General features: G+C 44.6%; 1 protein-coding gene across 1 annotated transcript in view; it reads left to right on the forward strand.

Annotated features, from left to right (window-relative positions):
- Nucleotides 1-22,087, forward strand: part of ONECUT2 (one cut homeobox 2) — a 41,306-nt gene extending 19,219 nt beyond the window's left edge. The window contains exon 2 of the mRNA XM_033087201.1: nucleotides 19,957-22,087. Coding sequence (XP_032943092.1) covers nucleotides 19,957-20,243 — 287 coding nt within the window. The 3' untranslated portion in view covers nucleotides 20,244-22,087. The remainder of the gene's footprint in view (nucleotides 1-19,956) is intronic.
- The last annotated feature ends 339 nt before the right edge of the window (nucleotides 22,088-22,426 follow it).

Below are 22,426 nucleotides of genomic sequence, written 5' to 3' on the forward strand. Positions count from 1 at the left end.
TGCGTACATGTGAAATGGCATCCAATGAATCAATATGCAGTGCTTACACTTCCCCTGGATGTGAAGAAATGACACCCTTAGTAGGCAGATGTAGTCTGCAGTTAGTCATAACAAGCTGTCGCTGGTTATTGAACTTGTTTAGACTTCCAAGAAGTCCTCCCGTTTTTGTGCCCAGGGTTTGGCCGGCTGATTTACGCAGATGCTGAGCATTATGAACAAAATTCATAATTCTTTCATGGATTAACTGGAGTCCTGGGACTCCTATTTACCAGTTCACAGTCTAGCTCAAGGCAGCTAACTTCCTTTGGGGCACACAAAAGTCTTATTTGCATAGCCAAGGGGGTAGAATTCCAGACTGGGTTTGAAAGCAAATAGGGTGAGTTTTCTGAGGATTCATCTCGGTGAAGAAGTGGGATTCCCAAAGTCTCCTATCTTTGGAAACAAACCATAGGAGGAGAAAGGCCTTATCTTTCAGCTCCACCCACTCTTGCTACTAAAGACGAGCAAAACAGACCCTCTCAGTTTTATCCCCATTCCATTCCATTCTACTGGGAACTGACGGTGATAGAGCTATAATTGGAGAGTTGGCATTCCATAAATACTGCTTTAATATTTTAGAAAATAGTCCTACAGAACTGCTTTTTGTTGCATTGTTAATTAGCCTATAAACATTTCAGAATTCGTTAGAATCTTCAAGGTTTATCTTTGTCTCTTAGTCCATTCGGGCTGCTATAAGGAAAGACTACAGAGTGAGTGGCTTATAAACAACAGAAATTTATTGCTCACAGTTCTAGCGGCTGGAGGTCCGAGATCAGGGTCCCAGCATGGTCGAGTAAGGGCCCTCTTCTGTGTTGCAGACTTTTCATTATATCCTCACATGGTGGAAGGGGTCAGGGAGCGCTCTGGGGCCTCTTTTATAAAGTACTAATTCTGTTCATAAAGTTTCTGTCCTTGTAACTTAAGCACCTCCCAAAACCCTCACCTACCAATACCATCACCTTTGGGGGTTAGGATGTCAGCATATGAATTTTGGGGTCATAAACATTTAGCCTATAGTAATCTCTGTGCTTCAGATAATAGGTTTATCATAAGGTGAACCTTAAATGAGCTAATGTATATACGAGGTGTGATCACAAAATGCAGTGAATGTTTAAATTTTTTAAAAAATTATTATAGTAAAAGGCACATTGCCACGAATCCCCCTCAAAACACTCCCCTAGTTTCTCACACACTTAACTTATGCAATCATTCTTGCCACTTTCTGAGGCAGTTCTGGAAGTCCTCTTTTGTGAGTGTCTTTAGTTACGCTGTCGTGGCTGCCTTGATGTCCTGAATCGATTCAAAACGTTTTCCTTTCATGGTCACTTTGACGTTGGGGAAGAGCCAGCAGTTGCACGGTGCCAGATCCGGTGAATAAGGTGGATGAGGACACACTGTAATGTTTTTATTTGACAGAAATTGTCGTATCAGAAGCGATGTGTGACACGGAGTGTTGTCATGATGGAGGATGAAACCATTTGTCCATTTCATGTTAATGCGTTATTCGTGATCCATGATTTATGCACACTTTGAAACACGCAGTCTCACAACCATAGCTCACACCCGACTGACTGCACCAAACAAGTTGAAACTTGTTACACACTGTTACTAAGTTTCCACATGCTGCTTCCCACATTGAAGGTCCCTGCCATTCCGTTGGATGGCACTGCCAGCAGCATTCACCATAGTTTCTGATCACATCTCACTGGTGCTTAAAATAAACAACTGGCACATCATGAATGCTTGCTAGTTAAGCTGTTGCTGTTGTTGTTATTATCTTTTCTATATCATCTCCTTATAGAAGCAGGAGATTTGGCCTAAATCACTAACTCTCCCATGGTTTTTATGTTAAAAGTATTGCTTGGCATTGTGCTTGAGAGAATGAGCTCTGGTGTTAGATCCAATATGTGTCCCAGCTACACCACTTACGAGCTAGCTAAGTGACCTCAGGCAAGTGATCAACTTCAGTGAGCCTCAGTTGCCATCTCTGTAAAATGGGGGGATTAGGTTGATATCCAACATCATCTCGGTGTGCACATTAAATGAGATACCTCAAGTGCTTAGCACTGCACCTGGCACATTTATCTGTCTTTTCCTCCACACTACAGGTGATACCCTATTGTGCACTGATGCATCTATCCTTCAGCATAATTTCACCTCACTGGTGGAATTTGTGATGAGAGAGATTGCCAGACTCCACATTGGTCCCTGGATGTGATCCTTGCAAACTGGTGAAACACACAGCAGTACTATTTACTTCCACCACCACCCTTAGTCCCCAACCCCATGTCCTTTTAAGACTCTCTTAACAATTATGGGCGTGTTGCTAAGGTCATGCTTAGAACATGGAGGGAGGAAGTGAGGGAGAGAGGGAGAAAAGGAGAAAGGGAGGGGAAGCAGGGGAGGAGGCCCCCGACTGGACTCGGCCCTGTTGCTTTTTGTGAAGTAGCAACTTATTTGCTAATACAAGATTTTGAAGCCACGGGCCTCTGAATTCTCAACAGGCAAGTCTATTGAAACAGTCTCTAGAATCCTTTCCTGACCCCAAATTACTCCCAAGGATTAATTGTCCTAGTGGTTTCATGGCCACATTATTTCATATTCATTAATGTTTTCATGAAAAATTATAACACTAATTATCGCGGTTTCCAGTTAATTCCCTTGGTGATTCATTACTCTCTCCTCTCTTGGTGTTCTGCGTGTGGTCATCTTGGAGAAAGCATCTTGGAGAAAGGGGTAATTGCAGCTCTGTTCCCTGAGTGATCGCCTAATGCCGTTAGTTCTGATCTCCAGGTGCATCTCAGGTGGCTCTGTGGGGTCTGGTTGCAGTTGCACCCTGTCCTGGCCCTTTGGATGCAGGGAAAGGCATGCCTGGCCTGCCGTGAAGACTCGTCCTCTAAAGAGGGTCCAGGGCAGCAGAGGGGAGGGAGCATTTTAAAGAGAAAGAAGTGGGGCAGAGCTTCTTGGTGGCAGGTTAGCATCACTTCTTTAACCTCTTCTGGAACCTGAGGTGAGGACAGGATAGGGTCTAGAGAAATCTGCCCTGAGAACTTGTACCTGGAAGAGAACAAGGCAAGCAAAATCTCTTCAGTTTTGGCAAATTGTGTGGCCAGGTGCTGCCCAGACTCTGGAAGCCTGGTTCTCTCTCAGCGCTCTAATGCCAGTTCTTTTCATAAAAAATTTATTTGACCTCACACCCATTCAGATGGCAGCTATCAAAAAACAGAAAATAACAAGTGTTGGATGTGGAGAAATTGGAAACCTCGTGCACTTTTCGTGGGAATGTAAAATGGTGCAGCCTCTGTGAGAAGAATATGGCAGTTCCTCAAAAAAATTAAAAATACAATTACCATATGATCCAGTAATACCACTACTGAGTATCCCAAATAATTGAAAGCAGGATCTCGAAGAGATAGTTGTACACCCATGTCCATAGCAGTATTATTCTTAATAGTCAAAAGTCAAAAGGTGGAAGCAAACTGTCAATCGATAGATGAACAAACAAAATGTGGTATATAAATAAAATGGGATATCATTCAGCCTTTGAGGAGGGGAATTCTGACATGCTACAATATGAATGAACCTTGAGGCCATTATGCTAAGTGAAAGAAGCCAGATACACACACACATATGTATGGTGTGATTTTACTTATGTGAGATGACTAGAGTGGTCAAATTCAGAAAGTAGACTGGTGGTTGCCAGGGGCTGGGGAGAGGGGGAATGGAGAGTTGTTGTTTAATGCGTATAGAGTTACCTGTTTTACAAGATGAAAAAGTTCTGGAGGTTGTTTACACAACAATGTGGATATATTTGACACTACTGAACTGTATACTTAAAAGTGGTTAAGATGGTAAATTTTGTTATGTGTATTTTACCACAATTTTTTTAAAAAATATTATTTGTCATTAATATTGTAATGCTTGCTTAATTAAAAATATTGGAAAATGGAAAAAATATTTATATCCTCAGTAAGGAAATAAAAGTTAAAGTTTTGCTCCTTCCATTTTTTTGAGTTATTCGTAGATACGTGTTTTATTGTGATTTTTTTTTCTGTTGCGTTTACTGATAGGTTAGTTTTGGTGTGTAGGAAAGCTATAGATTTTTAAAATGTATTATTGTAAAATACAATGCTAATGGGAGTGCATTAAACATAAATGCATTGCTTAATTAATTCTTGTAAAGCAAATTAAATGCTACCAGCACCCCAGAAGTCTTCCATGTTGCCCTCATCAAAACCCATCCCTCAACCAGAGAGATAAACAATAACCTGTTTTTACCATGTTTCCCCGAAAATAAGACCTCGCTGGACAATCAGCTCTACTGTGTCTTTTGGAGCAAAAATTAATATAAGACCCGGTCTAATATAATATAAGACTGGGTATAATGTAGTATAATATAACATAATATGTATAAGACCGGGTCTTACATTAATTTTTGTTCCAAAAAATGCATTAGAGCTGATTGTCCAGGTGCATCTTATTTTCGCGGAAACACGGTATGATAATCACCTCTTGGCTTTGTTTCCTTGTTCTTAACTCTCAAGTATATATCAATACTCCTAACCACTGGTTTAGTTTGATCGAATTTTTTAACTGCATATACTGACTCAGTGTGTATTTCTTTGTGTCTGGCTTTTTGTTTTCAACATTCACATGTTGTTGCATGTAGTAGTAGTTCCCTCTTTTTCGCGGCTGTACAGTATTTCGTTAAATTAATATGACACTGTTTACTGGTGCCCCTGTTGATAGGCATTTGGGTTGTTTCCAGTTTTGTTACAAAGAAAGCTGCTCTGAACATTATTGCACATATGTTCTAATGTACATAAAGCATCTATTTCTTTAGGGTTTTCTTAGATTGGGTTCCCCCAGAAACAAAAATTCAAATAAACCAAAAAGTGTATTTGAAAGGTGATCCCAGAAAGCACTGGTCGGGGAGTGGAGAAATAAGACAGAGAAGGGAAGCAACCCAGTAGTTATTGCTTCATCAAGCACATGTCCGCTGTGGGTGAACTGGAGCTTAATACTACCAAGGAAATAACTCTGTGTGTCCATAGAAAATGTTTCAGAGTTCTTCCACTTGGAAAACAAGAGTGTTGGAGTATTTATCTGGCAGCTGTCATCATTCACTGATTGGGGGAGGCTCCTGGGAGGGGACACGAATTCCCCAGCCCTTCTGGCCTGCCCTGCACATGGACAGAGCAGGGTCTGGCAGCCAGAGAAAGCCCTTAGGCCAAGAGATGAAGGTCCTGGCGGTTGGAAGCTGGGCTGGCATGCAGTACAGTGGTGAAGGCAAAGGCATATGCCAGCACACGGCAGCGAACTGCACCAAGGCATTCTCTTCTACCTAGGACTAAATTTCTGGGTCATAGGGCATGCATATATTCAACCATATCGGATACTGCCGAACAGTTTTCTAGCCTGTTATACCAGTTTATACTCCCACCAGCAGCCTAGAGGACTTCTCATTTCTTTGTCAGCACTTGGTGTCGAGACTTATACATTTACGCCATTTTGGTGGGTGTGTAATGTTGTTGTAGGTTCATAATTCCTGTATTACTAATAATTTTGAGCATCTCTTAATATAATTATTGGAAATTTGGATTTCTTCTGTGACGTGCCTGTGCAAGTCTGCCTGTTTTCATATTAGGATGTCTGGCTTTTTCTTATTGATTTCCAAGAGATTTTATGTATTCTGGATTCGTGCCCTTTGTCAATCATATGTGTTGGAAATATCCACGGCTCTCCTTTGACTCTTCTTTTGTTTTTCCTTTCCTCTCTTATTCATGTCTTTTGATATATAGAATGCTTAATTTTCATGTGATCTAGGATATCAATCTCTCTCCTTTGGGTTAGTACTTTTTCAGTCTTGTTTAAGAAATCTTTCCCAAGATGATGAAGGTAGTACCCGGTATGATTTTCTAAAAGCTTTGTTTTGCCATTCACACTAAAGTCTGTGATCCACGCAGAACTTGTTTTTGGGGTATGACATGAAGTAGGGGTCAAGAATTGAGCCCCACCCCAACGCCTATCCAGGTATCCAGCTCCATTATTGGAAATAACACACTTTCCTCTTGGTCTGCAGTGCCAATCTTCACTAAATCAAGTGTCCACATGTGCATAGATCTGTTTGTGGACTTTCCGTTCTGTTCCACTGGTTTCATTGTATAATCTTATCCCAGTGCTGCACCATTATAGTCTTAAAGGTCTCAATGGTTGATAACAAGTCCTCCCATCTTGTTCTTTTTCACCAAGAATAGCTTGACTATTCTTTGATTTTTTGCATTCTCATATAGATTTTAGAATCAGCTTGTCAAATCCCAAAAACTGAAAGGAAAGAAAGAAGAAAGGGAGGGACAGAGAGAAATCTGCTGGGATTTTGATTAGGGATTTGATTAGATCTATAGATCAATACAGAGAGAAACTCTGTAATATTGAATCTTCCAATCTTTTGATTTAGGTATTCATTAATTTCTCTAACAAAACTCACAGTTTTCTTTGTCTATGTCTTGAATACGTGTTGTTAGATTTATTTCTACATGCTTGATTTTTTTTATCTGATTATAAATAGTATCTTTTTTACTTTCTGTTTGTTGTGTTCTATAGAAACACGATTGACTTTTGTCTACTATTATTGAGTGTAGGAACCTTACTAAATTCTTATATTAATTCTAATAGTTTATCTGTGTATTATCTTGGATTTCTATGTATACAAAATCAATATTGACTTTTGTATGTTCATCTTGTAACTGACCACCTTACTGAACTTTCGTATTAGTTCTAACAATTTGAGTATTGAGCCTCTTGGGTTTCCTAGGTAAAAAATCATATTAACTTATAATCATGAGGGTTGTGCCTGCCCGGTGAAGCAGTATAGGGTAGTTGTTAGGTACAAGGAGTCTGGAAACAGACTACCTGAGTTTGAATCCCAGCGTCATTCCTTATTAAGTAACCTTAAGTAATTTTCTTAATTGACTGTAAACCACTTCATAGGTTGATTGTAAAAATTAAATGAGTCAATACACTTAAAACAGTTCCTATCAAATAATGAGCATTTGTTTTTTCTTATTTTATTGCACTGAGTCCTTTTCCAGCATGATATTAAATAGTAGTGGTCCTTTCAAGCCTCACTTGAAACTGAACACTTTGAAATATTTCCTTCTATGTGTTGGTAGACATCATTGTTTTGTTTTGTTTTTCATCTGTTTGACTGGACTTGTGAATCTGGTGTTAAACTCTGCAAGAGGGAGCTACTTTTCCAGAAGAATTTCTTTTTGTCAAACAATGTTGTTCACATAATGAAGAAACATGAATAATGGAATTCTTTGTATTGAAACATCACTGAGCTTCTGTTTCAGAAGGAAGCATTGACCCTTGTACTTTCCTGCAGATTCACTAGTGTAGCCTTTCCAAGGAGGCGCTGTTAATGCCGTGACATGCATTTGGATGTTTGGGATGAGTTTAGCCACCTAGGGCTGTTGGCCAATCCTTTTTTCAGACAATATCACATTCTTGAGCTTTTAATTTTAATTGTATTACAGGTGAACTGGAGCGTGTCTTCAGTTATTTTTCTTTTCATAAAAAGTATATAGATATACTTTTTGAATCATTATATAACTGAGAATGCCTTCCTACAGGAAAGACCATCTGAACTGCATAAATTCTAGCATGACAACTGCAGTGTCACGTTTTGCTCTTAATTTCCTCTAATGTTATTTAGTTCTCGTTTTCCTGCAAGTTTTTTCATCTTTCTCTTATCTTACTGTGTTTTGTGTTTTTTTTTGTTTTGTTTTTTTTAATTATACACTATTACTTACAGAGTTCTATTTTCTTCTTTGGGAGTTTTTTGCTGTTGTTTTGTTTTACTTTTGACGAGTTTATGTAATCCAGTGTGGTATAAAAGGCACAACTATAATTCTTCATTTTCTGTTCCTGCTTCATAGAAGTCACCTCTTTTTGCGTCATGTAGAGATGCCAAAGGATTCTCTAAAGTGTTCTTTAAGTTTTTGTAAGATAGTTTCAGATGCATTTCCTCTGGTGTCAGATGATGGTCACCTTTTTTGTTTTCCGTTATTTTTCATCTGTTTCCTTTTGTCCTGTTTATTCATTCTCAAATGAGAAAGACTCACTTAAGTCTGATGTGGTCCATGGAAAGGTTGTGTTTCCCTCACGACCTTCATTCTGGATGTTAGTGCACCCATCCTCTCAGCCCTGCACTAAATTGCCAATTGATACACCTATCCCAGCTCCTAACGTCTCACCAGCTTTCTTGTAATTTGGCCCTGCTGGAGCCACATGGACTCATCTCGTGTGTCCACTCCCAGGTTGCTGACAGGCTGCTTAAATGGAGCACGTGCATCGATCCCCAATGTGCCGCACACCAAAACCTCCTCTTGTCCCTACGCTCACCCCGGGCACTGTTGAGAAACTCCGTCTCCCAGGGTGTGATCCACCACTGCTAGTGTCCCTCTTCCACACACACCCCGTCTGCCTTTTTGTCCAGTTGTTTTCTGGGAGTTCCGGTAGGTGCAGAAGAAGAGTGGACAGCACTCTGGCTGTTTCAAAAGGCATCACCTATCAAATTAAGTGATGGCTGCTTAATTTGCATTTCTGAACAGCTTGGAGGACTCAGGTGATTTTTTTTTTTTTCAATCCAGATGTTATTTTTCAATCCAGTTCCGTTGGCCTTGTGTTTAGGTGGAAATTCCTCAAAAGGGCAGCCGTACAGGTTGACTGTAGTCCTAGTTTTCAGTTTGGTGAGTTTTGTCTTTTATTCTAGGTCTTTGAGATGATTTCAGTGGAAAGTTAGAAGCTGTACTAGGTTCTCTGAACCATTTTAAGCCAGATGTTTCTATCCAGAGTTAAATATTTGTTTCATCATCTCACGACTTCCTGGGTAGCTTGCAGGAAGGCAGCTGTATAACAGAACTAAAGATCTGTCTTTGCCACCACTTCTTCATAGGCCGAACAGATGACCAGGAACTGTGATTTCAAAGGCCGAAAGCCCCAAAAGATTTATTCTAATAGCCAAGTGGGAAATAAAAGCCCCACTGGATTAGAAGTGAAGGAATCTGGGTTCTCAGGGCTGTGTCGCTGACTAGCTGCAGTCAGTGTTGGGCAAATTGTATTACCTCTGGGAGCCTCAGGCTCCTTATATCTAAAATAAAGGATTGGACCAAATGATCTCTAAAGTCCTGCCATTCTAGGACTCAGTTTTACCAGCTGGCCTGAAACCTCTGCTCTTAGACACCTGTCCCTTGGGGCTTCCCTTTTGCTCTTAGAGTTTCTGCTGAAAGGGAGGCAGAGGTAGAAGCCCCATCTGCTCAAGGACAGAACCTGCCAGGGAGGGAGAGCTGGAGGAGGGCCGGGCAATGAGATACCGAGGTCTGGCACCGTCTCTGGCAGATGTGCCCTCTGGGGCCACCCTCGGCCTTTTCCAGTCCCTTTCTTTGCATAAACAAGTTGGAAGGCCTCCAAGGCACCCCCCGCCCCCGCCCCGCCCCATTTCCTAAGTAACCTTCAGTGACTTTCTATTGAAGGTAAAAATAGGACAAGACATAAAACTTGTTTTCTTCAGAGAACGTCTTCGGGGCACTGCAACTAAGAATGGTGGCTGGGTGTCTTTCATTTGGTAGTAAACGGACGGACATAGGGGAGTTGCTGTAACACTTGCCATGACCAAGCTGCTTAACCCTTCCAACACCCAAGGGAAGGCAGGGGCAGGGGAAGAGCAAAGGTTTATCATTTATCATTCGTGTTTTCCAAATCAGAGGAAGAGGGTCCTGCAGGGAAACCCCGATGGGCAGAAGTTTGCCCCTGTCAGAAGTGAAGCCCGAGGCGTGGCTCAGGCATTCGAGGGAGTTGGGGTGGGGGGTCATAAACCAAACCTTCTGGGCTTCTGCATCTCTGCCCTTCGCACGTGAACCCCTTCGAGAGTCTCCAGACTGAAGGGTATGTGCATCTGCTCTCATGTGCGTGGCCCCTGCTCTCGCGTTCCTTCTACCTCCTTTCCCTCTCTCCTTTCTGCCTCCTGCGCCCACAGCCCCCACCCAGAAGCAGTGGCTCTAATCAGCCGGACAGCAGCTCTCTCACTGGCACGGAGGTTGTTCCACCTGAGTGCCTTCCAGGGGGCTGTCCAGGATACTTTGCCAAATGGCTTAGTGGTTTGTCTCGCCAGGGCTTTGCCTGCACTCACAGGTAGAAGGCAGTGAAAGGAGAAGTGAAACCCCAACAACCAAGAATGGCTCCAAGTGCATTTGCGCGGTGCCTCTTCTCTGTCTCTGTTCTTGGCCTCCCAAATGGACGTTGGTCTGGAAGTCTCTGGCTCCACTGCCTGAGTGGATTGGCATCTGTTCTGTGAGGAAAGCCAGCTCCCAACTTGGAGACAAAGCCATTAAGTTTCCTATCTGACTCAGCCATTTGGAGAAACAAGAGTGAAGTTAGAGTTTAGTTCTCAGGGGCCAAGTTCACGGCACTGGCTCCGTGGTAGTCTGGATCAAAGTGGCCTTCAGTAATAAAGTCAGGAATCACAGAGAAGCAGGGAAAACTGCCAAGCAGCTAACAGACCTCTTTACAGTTTCCAAATTTTAGAGAGCACAAGATAATCACATAACGACTAGAAAAGATTCTGTCCCTTGCAGCTACCCCCTTCATCAAGAATTCCGCCTCCCAGGTGCGTGGTCACTATGCCTGGCACCCGCTGGCCCTCAGTGGCCAATGGACATGCTTCGAGCCTGAGCCCCAAGTCTTGTGTCTCAACCCTCCTCTCCATGTCCCCTGTCACAGTGTGCCAGCACCCATCCCTTTGCTAGCCTGAGAAGCCTGCATTGCTAAGATTTATCGGCATCGATGGCTTCCTGAATATTAAATATATACTATCAGAATACGTAACTCTTCCATTCTTGCCTCCCTATTTGAGTGCCAGGAATTCTGCTTTTCTTTTAAAAGCTCTTGAATGTGCCAATTTGTTCCAGAAGAAAGGGGTGCCCTCCTGGACCCCATCTCTTCTCCCGTGAGCTCGCTATTCTGTCAGTACCAAGAGCCACCTCTGCAGAGCAGGGAAGTAAAGGGGATGTATTTCTCTTCTTACCTGGAAACCCCATAGGTTTCTTAGAACAAGGCTGGAGGTACTCATAGGAACTTAACTTTTGTAGTTGCTTTTCCAACACAATTCCAGCCGCTGTGTGTGTGCCCCCCTTGCTGGAGAGGGTCACTCTCTCCCTTCACACAAGCCCTTGGAAGAGGGCAGCTTCAGGCCCTCTGGCTGAACGATGGGAATGATTCTCCTAAGGTATAGTTTCCAAACCCATATACTCGGAGGTCGAGTGTCAGGGCTGACAAACGCACACCCCACTGACCTCCTTCCCCACCCCCACCCTGTGCCCTGGCAAGATCACACTGAACTATTCAGGGAAAGTATTTACTGAATGCAAGGAGAATAGAACACGCGTGCATTATTTATTAGGGGCTAACAATACCCATCATCTGTAGAATGTATTTAGACATAAATTAGTGATGTTGGGAAACACCAGTGGTCCAAAGCCTGTGAGGCGCTCTGACAAGTATGTAAAAACGCATTACCGTCTTCCCTCTCTGTGAGGCAGGGAATCAGCTAGGAGACAGCTTCATAACGAAAACAAAACTCTTTAACCTTTTATCTGCCTTAGAACTCTGGGAAATTCAGGTACCATTGAGGAAGTATTGGAAAATCATTGCAAATGATAAATTCTTAACCTCATCTTTTTCCTTCTCTCTCAGTGAAAGAAGAACAGCTATTTGCATTTACTGAGCACCTACTGTGTGCCAAGCATTACAGCTAGCCTCTTGATGTGCACAGTGGTGGGCATTAGTATGCCCATTTTATAGAAGAGGAAACTGAGGCTCAAGGTCATACAGCTGATAAGTAGCCAACATGAAATTGGAAACCAGGCCTCGATGTCAAGCTGAGGCTTCTTACCCTGCATTGACTCATCCCCTGAGTAGAAAGCAAAGGCTGGCTTCTATATCAGTTATCTATCGCTGCAATAATGCCTCAGAACACAACCACAAAACCGGTGGCATAAAACCACGAACATTTATTTTTGCTCAGGAGTCTGTGGTTCAGCGAGGTGACTGCCAATCCAGATCACGGCTCAGGTGGTCTCAGCTGGGCTCACTCCTGCACCTGCCATGGTGGCCAGGCAGAGTTCCAGAGTGTGAAAGCACACGGCTTTTTGAGTTCTAGACTCAGACCTTGAGAACTGCCACACTGTCACTTGTGCCACATTGGGTCGGCCAAAGAGACTCACCAGGCCAGACCCAGATCCACGGGAGAGACAAATAAACTCCAGCTTGTGCTGGGAGGAGCTGCAGAGTCACGTTGCAGGGGGTATAGACATTGGGAGGGGGAGAATTGGGGCCAGTTTTGCAATTAGTCTGCCTGGGTTCCCTCTGGGGGACTGCTTTGCCCCCTTGGAGGCACCTGCTTCCTGAAAGCCTGTTCCCTCTGCTCCCTTCTCGCCAAGCCTCTGCTTATTCACCCTGACCAGCAGAAGTAAAGGAGCTCTAACCTGGGCTACACAGGAAATGATGTGGGATGTGTGGGGGAAGGGCAGAGTGGGAGGCTGGGGGAAGGGAAGGGGAGGGAAGGGAGTGTCTGGCAGGATTCCTGGAGGACAGGGATGGGCTAGAACGCTCATGAGAAAGAAACAAATTGAGAGGAAACAGGAGAGGCAGGAGCTTAAAAATCAAATCTAAAAGATGAGCGGTGAGAGGACAAGCCAAAGAATGACCCTGGAGACCAACTCAGACCATGCTTGCCCTGCTGCTGATGCGCTGGGTGCCTGCTCAGACCGCCTTTCAGCCGCACAGAATCTACTCTGCCCACTAGGACCCCTGCCAGGTGCTCCCTGAGGTTCACAGCGCAATTCCCCTGACCCGGAAGCTTGTCCTTTGGGAGGGAAGAGGAACTCCCGATTCCATGCTCCACTAGGTAGGTGGCAAAATATCTCTGAAAGGGGCACCTGCCCAATATGGGGCTTCAGAGGCAGAACGGATTGTGTATAGTAACTGCCTATGATTCCCAAAATTCTGACCACTGGAGGAGAGATGAGAGAGGGTGTCACCGAGAAAAACATGTTTGCGTTGGTTTGGGAAAATAAGTCAAGAAGGAGAGAACCACGGAAGGCATATCCGTCACAAAGGTGGAAAGGACCTGGAAGATCATTTCCGGTCCAGTCACCACTGGGCAAAGGAAGGCACAGGGAGGCACAGAGAGGCACAGCAATCACACCCAGGTCACACAGCAAGTGGCTAACAGAACTGGGCTTTGAACGGAGGTCGGATGGGAACGGCCCTGCCCTCGTCCATTGTAGTCTTCTTCATTAGTTATCTCAAGAAAAATAAAACGACAACATCATCTTCTGCTTCAAGCCTTAGGATTATAATTCATTTCCATGACACATTTTTCTTTTCTGTCAGTTGAGGCTGACGTGTGGGAGCCTGAAAGACCCTTCTAACACTAATAATTCTATAGCATATCATTGGGCTGAACTCCTCCAAACCAAATGGGAATGTTCCAGCCCAATCCTGACAAGGTTGTTCCACAGGGACCTGAATTCATGGGGCAAAATCCCAGTACTGTGGGGAATTTCAGCTCCAGAGCATGGAGGACCAAGGAGTCTGACCCAGGGTTGGGTCCCTCTTACTTCACGGGTTCCCCAGGACCGAGGAGGGCTGGGAAGGGGTTTCCAGGCCTACGTCCCAGCTCCGATGCTAGTCATGTCATCCTAAACAAGTCACTGAATATTCACCCTGTAAAGGGGGAATCTCCATCTCTGCCCCACCTGCTTCTCAAAGACGTAGTAGCAGGTTCTGATGGGGATCTGGACCTTGACTTCAGCTCCCCACGTGAAAACCGACAGCCCCAGAGCCCTAAGGTTCCATGACTCAGTAATGAGGATCCAGTTATGGGAGGTAAAAGATACACAGGCGCCTTGAAAAGCTGAAGCCACAACACAGCACCCGCGGGACCAGGTGTCAAGATGAGGTGTGGTTTCAGCATGACCCCCAGCCTGTGTCTGCCTCACTAGATACTGTCCCCCTTACCCTACACACACATACACAGCACTGAGGTCTCTCCACCTGTGTCGAGGCACAGGCCCCCCCAGGGAAGACCAAAGGGGAAAACGAGGCAGGCAGCAGACAGGTGGCGGCCCCATGCCTGCCCCCCCCACTTTGCTTCTCCTTTCCCCTCCCCACCGTCTGGCTTCCAACCCTTAGCATGAAATACCAAAAATCCTTTGTCACAGGAAGGAAACTGAGTGGTTCCTGAAAGCCACCCTTTTGTCAGGGAGGCTACATGGTCACTGACCTTTGCGGTCGGCACCAGGGCCTCTCCCCACCCATGAGTGAAAGGAAAGCAAAGGATGATGCATCGCTTTTTGTGGCTTCCTTAATATTTTGCTCCATTTTCTGGAGCTGTCCTTCATCTGTCTCCCCTGCCTTTGAATCAGTTCCTTCTGAGGTGAGTCACCCGGCTTTGTAACCTTGCCACGTACCTGACCACAGGCCCTCATGCCGCCTGAATGTGGGTTACTTGACAGAGCTGTGGCCAGTTGCTCTGGGTACCTGAGGACACCTGGGTTTCCGGGGGTGCCCAGGAGCAGCCGGACTGTGTAGGGAACTGGGGTTGGAGGCAGGGAGAAAGGGTCTGCTGTGGAGAGAACTTGTTCTCTCTGTTCTGGTTCGGAAAGATCAGCTACAGGGAGTGGCACGTCCTTTCTTTGTCCTGTTTCTGACCCTCTGAGGGAGAAAAACGTGGTGGCTGCCAGGGTGAGTTGGCATCTCAAGATCTCAGGGAGGCCTTGTGCCTTGACAGCTTCCCTCGAATTCTTTCACCCTGGTAACCCAGCGGCTTGAAAAACTTGCTTGCCTAGGTAGTGACTGCCTGACCCCGTGCTATTAATCACAGATGCCTGTATCTGTGTGTACCTGCCAGTCTCAGGTGCTGGTCCACAGGACACGCCAACATCCCCGATCCGAGTTGAGGTTGCTCTTGCCTTAAAAAGGAGGGAAAAGGCACTGTAGCCTGGGCACGTAGCCTCATCGTCTCTCTCCCAGTCTTCAAAATACAAAGGACCCCCCCACACCCCCATCGGTCACACAGGGACACTTGTCCAGGAGAGGAGTGGAGGTCTGGAGTAGCTGAGGGCTTCTTGCATCTGCATCCTTACCTCACAGTCACACAATACACACAACAACCCATACAGGGTGCCCTCCTGTTTTTCTCCTCCAAGAGGGAGGAGACGAAGTAGATCCAAGTGACCTGACACCTTCTAGTGGCAGAATCTACCTGAAGGAGCTGGAACCTGGCAGAGACTGGATCCATCACCACCACTGATAAACACCCGGTCTGCTGGGTTTCTAACACACACTCCTGGGTTGTAGGGAACTACTTGGCATTTTCCTAGCAACTTAGATGTGGGTATTTGACTGTAGAGCGTGATATTTAAATACCCAAACCATTTACACTCTGATTATGCATGTGGGGGTGGATAGCTGGCCTCACACCTTGGAGCTGAGAAACTCTGAGGTTCACAAGCTCAGCTGAGCTTCCAGACATCATTTGATCAGTCTCAAACTTTCAAAGCACGTATTCTCCCTCTTGCTTTGAATGTGCTTGATCTCCTGACCAAGTGCTTTTGTAAGATTTGTGGGGTGAATGCTGTTAGTGTTGTTTGTTATTTCTGTAACGGTCGGGGGTGGCGTGCACACCTGACTTTTTGAAACATGTGAAGAAATAAGCGCCTTATGGCACACAGAAAAAAGAAAAGAACCGGGGGGTGGCACTGCCAGCTGTAAGGACAGGGCAGTTTCAGGACCTACTTCATCAATGCTTGGGGCTCTTGGACTTGTATATTTGCAGACCATAGGCTACAGCGTGGCATTTGCTGGTATGGAATCTGGTGGCTTTGGGAGGCTGTCGGGAAGGTAGACACAGGATCTGCTAATGTGTTCTTTCTCTGCAGTTTGCTGAACGTTAAGCTTTTCACAGTTTTGTCTTAAATTTGTATATGTGTGTATACGTATGTGTATGTGTATATACGTATATGCATATATAATCTCCAGACACTCCACTCTCATCTCCAAATATAGTGTGACAGGCCAGTGTGGACCTGCACCAACACTGTCTAAACACCCTAGTAAAAGCATAAGTAACACACTACCTGGAGAATAATCAGCACTGGTGTGAAAACTGAGGACTGTTTGGTGAATTCGAACATTAATCCAAAGGAGCACGAATTGACAGAGGACCTTAGCTAATGTTTACAGAAGATACCTGCCCAGATTTTGTTATCAGGAGACTACTATACACCACTGTTTATTCAGAATCCTCCAGGTGAGGGCTTGGTACCAAGTGTCCCACGAGGTTAGGGCAGGGCTAATAGTCTGGGGACCTGGAGTGACAGTGCTGTCAAGCATACTGGCTCCCATGTCTCAAAGGGCTTGGGGAGGTTTGTAAAAGCACAGGTTCCGGAACCCTGTCCCACACGGTGAAAATCAGGATCCCTAGCAGTGGGGCTCCAGAGACTGCCCTGCGCACAGATCCCCTCCAAAGTGTCCAGCAGGTGGGCGCCATTTCTGTAGAGAAAGATGGAGAGACCAAAGGACTGGATTCTTGCCCCTTGGGATGTGAGCTCAAGTCGATCCCTTGTCCCTCTGAGGCTCCATTTATTTTGTTTTAACATGAAAATCCTGCCTGCTTTTCTACCTCAGGGTGCTCCAATGAGAGGGAGGCGGGAAGGGAGCACTCCCCGGACATTACCTCATTTAGGCCTCCGCAGAGGTGAGCAGCATTACTTCCTTTATTCGGTGAGGCAGACAGCCACCGAGAGGTTAAGTAATTTGTGGAGGTTCCAAGGTGAAGGAGCTGGATTTGAATTCCTGGCGTGTCTGGGCTCCAGAGCTTTCCGTCTGACGAAAAGCTCAGCTCCCCTGAGATTTCAGAACTCAGGTAGATACTTGAGGCATGTAGACCAGCAGCATCACCTGGGAGCGTGTGAGAAATGCAGGTTCTCAGGCCCCGGCCCAGGCTGACTGCATCAGACTCTGCATTTGAACCATCTCGCCAGGGGATCCCTGTACACCTTAAAGATGAGAAGCACTGTTGTGAAAGACTTGAGATAGGATGAGAGAGAATACGTCTGAGAGTAAGGGTAGGGTGAACATGCACCAGCCAACAAAACCTAAGGTCCTTGCAGGGACGAACAAAGAAGAAACCATCACTGGGGAACACCTGTGAGAGAAGGGGACCTGTCAGCTGTTTCAGCCCTTCATGAGTTCCCACTGCAGGGGGGACATGTCTTATCTGAGAAGTCCACACCTCCCAGGAGAACAGGTTTGGGGGGGGGGATTGTTTGTTGTGCGTGTGTGTGTGTGTGTGTGTGTGTGTGTGTAAAATTCAAAGGTAATAGGATTATTTTTTTTTTAATTTATTGGGGTGACAATTGTTAGTAAAATTACATAGATTTCAGGTGTACAATTCTGTATTACATCATTGATAAATCCCATTGTGTGTTCACCACCCAGAGTCAGTTCTCCTTCCATCACCATATATTTGATCCCCCTTACCCTCATCTCCTACCCCCCACCCCCCTTACCCTCTGGTAACCACTAAACTATTGTCTGCGTCTATGAGTTCTTGTTTCTCATTTGTTTGTCTTGTTCTTTTGTTGTTTTTGGTTCATATACCACATATCAGTGAAATCATGTGGTTCTCTGCTTTTTCTTTCTGACTTATTTCGCTTAGCATTATCCTCTCAAGATCCATCCATGTTGTCACAAATGTTCCTATATCATCTTTTCTTACCGCCGAATAATATTCCATTATGTATATATACCACAACTTATTTATCCATTCATCTATCGAAGGACACTTTGGTTGTTTCCATGTCTTGGCCACCGTAAACAAAGCTGCAGTGAACCTTGGAGCACACGTGTCTTTATGTATAAATGTTTTCAGATTTTTTGGGTAGATACCCAGGAGAGGGATTGCTGGGTCATATGGTAATTCTATTAGTAATTTTTTGAGGAACCTCCACACTGCCTTCTATAACGGCTGCACCAGTCTGCATTCCCACCAACGGTGTATGAGGGTTCCTTTTTCTCCACAGCCTCTCCAACATTTGTTACTATTTGTCTTGTTGATGATAGCCATTCTGACTGGGGAGAGGCAATATCTCATTGTGGTAGGATTACTTTTATTTTTCAAAATGAAAGAAGGAAAAGTCAGGAAGAGTTTAGCAAAGTGTTGTCACTTTTCATTTATCTCAGGAGGAATTCCTTTATGGCAGACAGCACCCACCTGAGAGGATGGCCACTTAGGTGTGTGTGTGGCACGCGGGGTGGGGATGGAGTAGTTCAGAGTTCAGTTTCCAGAGTATCTTTTCTATGAGCATCTTTTCTATGAGCGTTGGTCCCTATGTTAAAACCCTAAGACCCGTCAGTGTGAAGGGTGTTCCCCTGCTCCTCAAACTGGAGGAGAGAGCGGACTGACTGTCTGCTACACGATACTCCCTCAGAAGGCAACGAGCAGGAAATACCCTGACCCAGGGCTCAGAAGCGACTTGCAAACCAGGACTTTGAGAAGTACAGAAAAGCATCCAGGCACCCCAAACTGCTAGCCTTGGGGGAACAACAGTTCAGTACGAAGACATTCTTAATTTGGGGCCAAAATGTCCAGTAGGATCTGCTTTGGGGGGAGAGTACTCGATGCTGGGCGTCAGCTCCCTGCCTTTCCCAGATTAGCTCTGCTGAGGCTGCAGGACACCCCTGGGTGAGCTGGCATTTCTTTCCAGTAATTCTTAACACGTGTTCTCAGGCTGCAATTTGTGATTTGTATGTGCTGTGTTATTTAACCCTCACAAGTCACTTTGCTGAGACCAAATCTGTCTGCAAAGTGTCCATTCCTGAAACCATCAAGACAACACTTGTCATCAGCGTTTCAGGCATTCATTTATGTTCCTGCCCCTGAAAGAGCGAGGCGGGAGTAGTACACAGACCTGATCCCTGCCTTCTAGAACTTGTCCGGTAAGGCAGAGGTAGTGACACATAAATTAATGTCCTGGCTGCATACGCCTTTCCAGATGTGGAGACACATCTGCTAAACCAGAGACTCTGCATGTACTAATTGCTGTATCTTGGACCCTAAGGTCCTGTCATTGTAACTTTGGGTTCTTCCACCACGATCAGCCCTGGTCTTCTTGTTCGGGCTTCACCTCAGACTGGCCAAATTAGAATTGGCTAAACCAATATTATCATAGTCTTTCCCTGCCTGGTTTGTTTGGGTTTTTTTGTTTTGTTTTGTTTTGTTTTGCCTTAATTTTCCAAAAGTCTGGAAGAAGGGGATTTGGGTCAGGATGATACCATCATTCTGTCACTTCTAATTTCATTCTGTTAACAATTTTTTCAGTCACATGGGTAGAAGCTTTGATTTTGAAAAATTACACACTTTTAAGTTTGACTCCAGAAAGTAATTTCAGCTCAGCTGTAAACAATTCTAGATGGTGACTATGAAAGAGGAACTGCCTAACTAGGCTTCCCCTGGGGACCTGGAGTCATCACTCCCTTCACAGCACCTGATTTCAGAGATAAAGAATTTTCAGCATGCTGGGGTGTGGGGAGTGGGGTGAAAGAGAAAGCAATTGATTCCAAAGCAGACTGTCAAACAGCCCTGCTATTTTCTCCTTCCTCCCTTCCCCCACTAACTGATGTCTTCCATCACCTGGAGATGAACTGGGAAGGCTGGTTATTGACAGCTGGGCAATTTGCACAATAAAGTTTAACGGTTTACATCCCCTTGTATGACTTTGTCGATGTTTTCAATGGATCACCTTCTCAGGTGCAAATACTGACTCTCTCTTCCTTCTCTTTCCCTTCCAGCGTGCAAGCGCAAAGAGCAAGAACCAAACAAAGACAGGAACAATTCCCAGAAGAAATCCCGCCTGGTGTTCACCGACCTCCAACGCCGAACACTCTTTGCCATCTTCAAGGAGAACAAACGCCCATCTAAAGAGATGCAGATCACCATTTCCCAGCAGCTGGGCCTGGAGCTCACGACCGTCAGCAACTTCTTCATGAACGCCCGACGCCGCAGCCTGGAGAAGTGGCAGGACGACCTGAGCACAGCAGGCTCTTCATCCACCTCCAGCACTTGTACCAAAGCATGATGGTAGGACTCTCAGCTGGGCACAAGTCACCTCCAACGAGGACAACCAATACCAAAAGAAAACACAAAGGAAAAAGACACCGGATTCTTAGCCGGGGCCCTTCACTGGTGATTTGAAAGCACAATTCTCTTGAAAAGAAACTTCTATTCTAGCTGTAATCATAGGCCAGGTGTTCTTGTTTTGTTTTGTTTTGTTTTTAATGGCTATGGAGTCCAAGTGCAAGCTGAAAATGAATCTCTTTGAACCGGACACTGTCCTCTGAGCATGCTAAACATCCCATAAACTCAAATGGGGCCTTCCTGGAGCAAGTTCATTTCAGGGTGGTGTCAGCCAAGCTCCGGATTGCTTAAAACGCCAACAGTCCCAATTCAAGTCCTATCAACCTCTTGCAGTCAGAGTTCCCACAAATAACAGTGGGAATTTGGCCTGAGTTTGGGCTCCGAAAATGCTACAATGAGATGAGAATCTAGCAACCAGAATGACCTCATTTGCTTTCCAAATGCTTAGCCTCATCACACCATAGTACACCAAAGTTCACAGTGATGACATAAAAAAAAAAAAATCAGATTGATAATTACTGAGCACAAGTTTTAAATAAGGAAGTTTTAAAAAAAGAAATCCAAGGACCTGTTTTTTCAACTCAGGCATCTTTTCATTGAATGGTTTAAAACGCTTTAAGTTGATCCAGTTTACAATTTTCTTTTCCTTACCTCCTGGAAATCTCACTTGGTCTTGGATCCATCAAAACAACAAATCAGTTCACTTGAGCTCAAAGTATCAAGCACAACGAAGATAAGCAGAGAAGTAAGGAAGGTTCTGGATTTACTGCATCTGGATATTCAAGATGCCGATTGTGAAGTCATTAGGGAATCGTTGGGAATATGGCTTCAAGCACATTTTGCAGTTTGCTACAAATTCTGTTTGTACATAATGCAGACGCACACTCAGGAGGCCAATTTAACTGTTACGGTACATGGAGCAAATGCAGCATTTTAAAAGATCTAGATTTTTTTAGATCATTAATGTATCCTTCTTGGTTGTTAGTCACCTGGTTCCTCCTATTGTGCATTCTGACCACCAGGTAATTCATTCTCACTCTTTCAAATTTGGGTTGTTCTCTCCTCCATCCCATTGGTAGGGACATTTTCAGTGTTTTCTAGCAAGAAAAAAGTAATTCAAACCGCCGTACATGTTATCACGACTGTCATCTAGTCCTAAATCTCTTCCATTGTTGAGTCATCCTAGCAAAACAGCTGAATAAAACTGGAGAAAACACAGCACACCAAAGAAGCAGAATACTGCAAACCAAAGACATTTATTACTTGCCATTTTCTAGCCTAAAAATACTGTGATTACTTTTAGAAATCAGAAAACCTCTGCAACTCCGAATGGCATTCAGCTCTTGCATTTGGCTCACCATCAGGCTGAGCGGACCGGCTACGCCAAGGACGTTAGCCATGCCACCCAGGGAGTGGCTTTGCCATGCCAGCTCTGGTTCCTGGCTGTCACCTTCCCACAGCAAGCGGGAGAGCGCCCACAGAACTCGGGGAGATTGCGACGGTCACTATGTGCATATTTACCAGTGAATGGCCCCAGGTGGGCATCATGGGGGTGTTCAAAGCAAGGCAAACGCTGCAATGATTCTTGACAGACCTTTGAGACTGACTTTTTTATGAATTACTTAATCGAAACCAAAGAAACTTTTTCTGCACCTACTTCTGCAACAAACAGAACTGTCCCATTAAGATGAATAAATAGGTAAACACGTAAATCAGTGAAAATCACCACCAACAAGAAGGAAGCACGCCAGAAAAAAACAAAAACAAAACCAAAAAAAAAAAAAAGACCAAACATCGAGACACACTGTGTTCTAATAGACCTCCTGGGACATTTTTTGGAAGCAGATTTTAAAGAAAGGGTTGAGACAAGAATTGAAATAAAGAAAAGCCTCCGTGGCTGCTGCTTCATTTGACAACTCACATGGTAATCTTAAAGTTGAAGATTGTCTTTAATTTGTGCCTATGCAGTTTTTCAAAAGAACACGGAACAGAGCAACAGAAACCTCAACAGCTACAATACCAAAGATGAGGATTTCTCACACCTTTTGTTTCAGTTCATTATCTCCTCTTGCCTGGCTAAAATACTAATAGCGCCATTGATCTGTGTAAAGGTAATCAATTTTG

This window comes from Rhinolophus ferrumequinum, chromosome 19 (genome assembly GCF_004115265.2).
Source record: "Rhinolophus ferrumequinum isolate MPI-CBG mRhiFer1 chromosome 19, mRhiFer1_v1.p, whole genome shotgun sequence".
In the NCBI taxonomy this organism is placed as follows: domain Eukaryota; kingdom Metazoa; phylum Chordata; class Mammalia; order Chiroptera; family Rhinolophidae; genus Rhinolophus; species Rhinolophus ferrumequinum.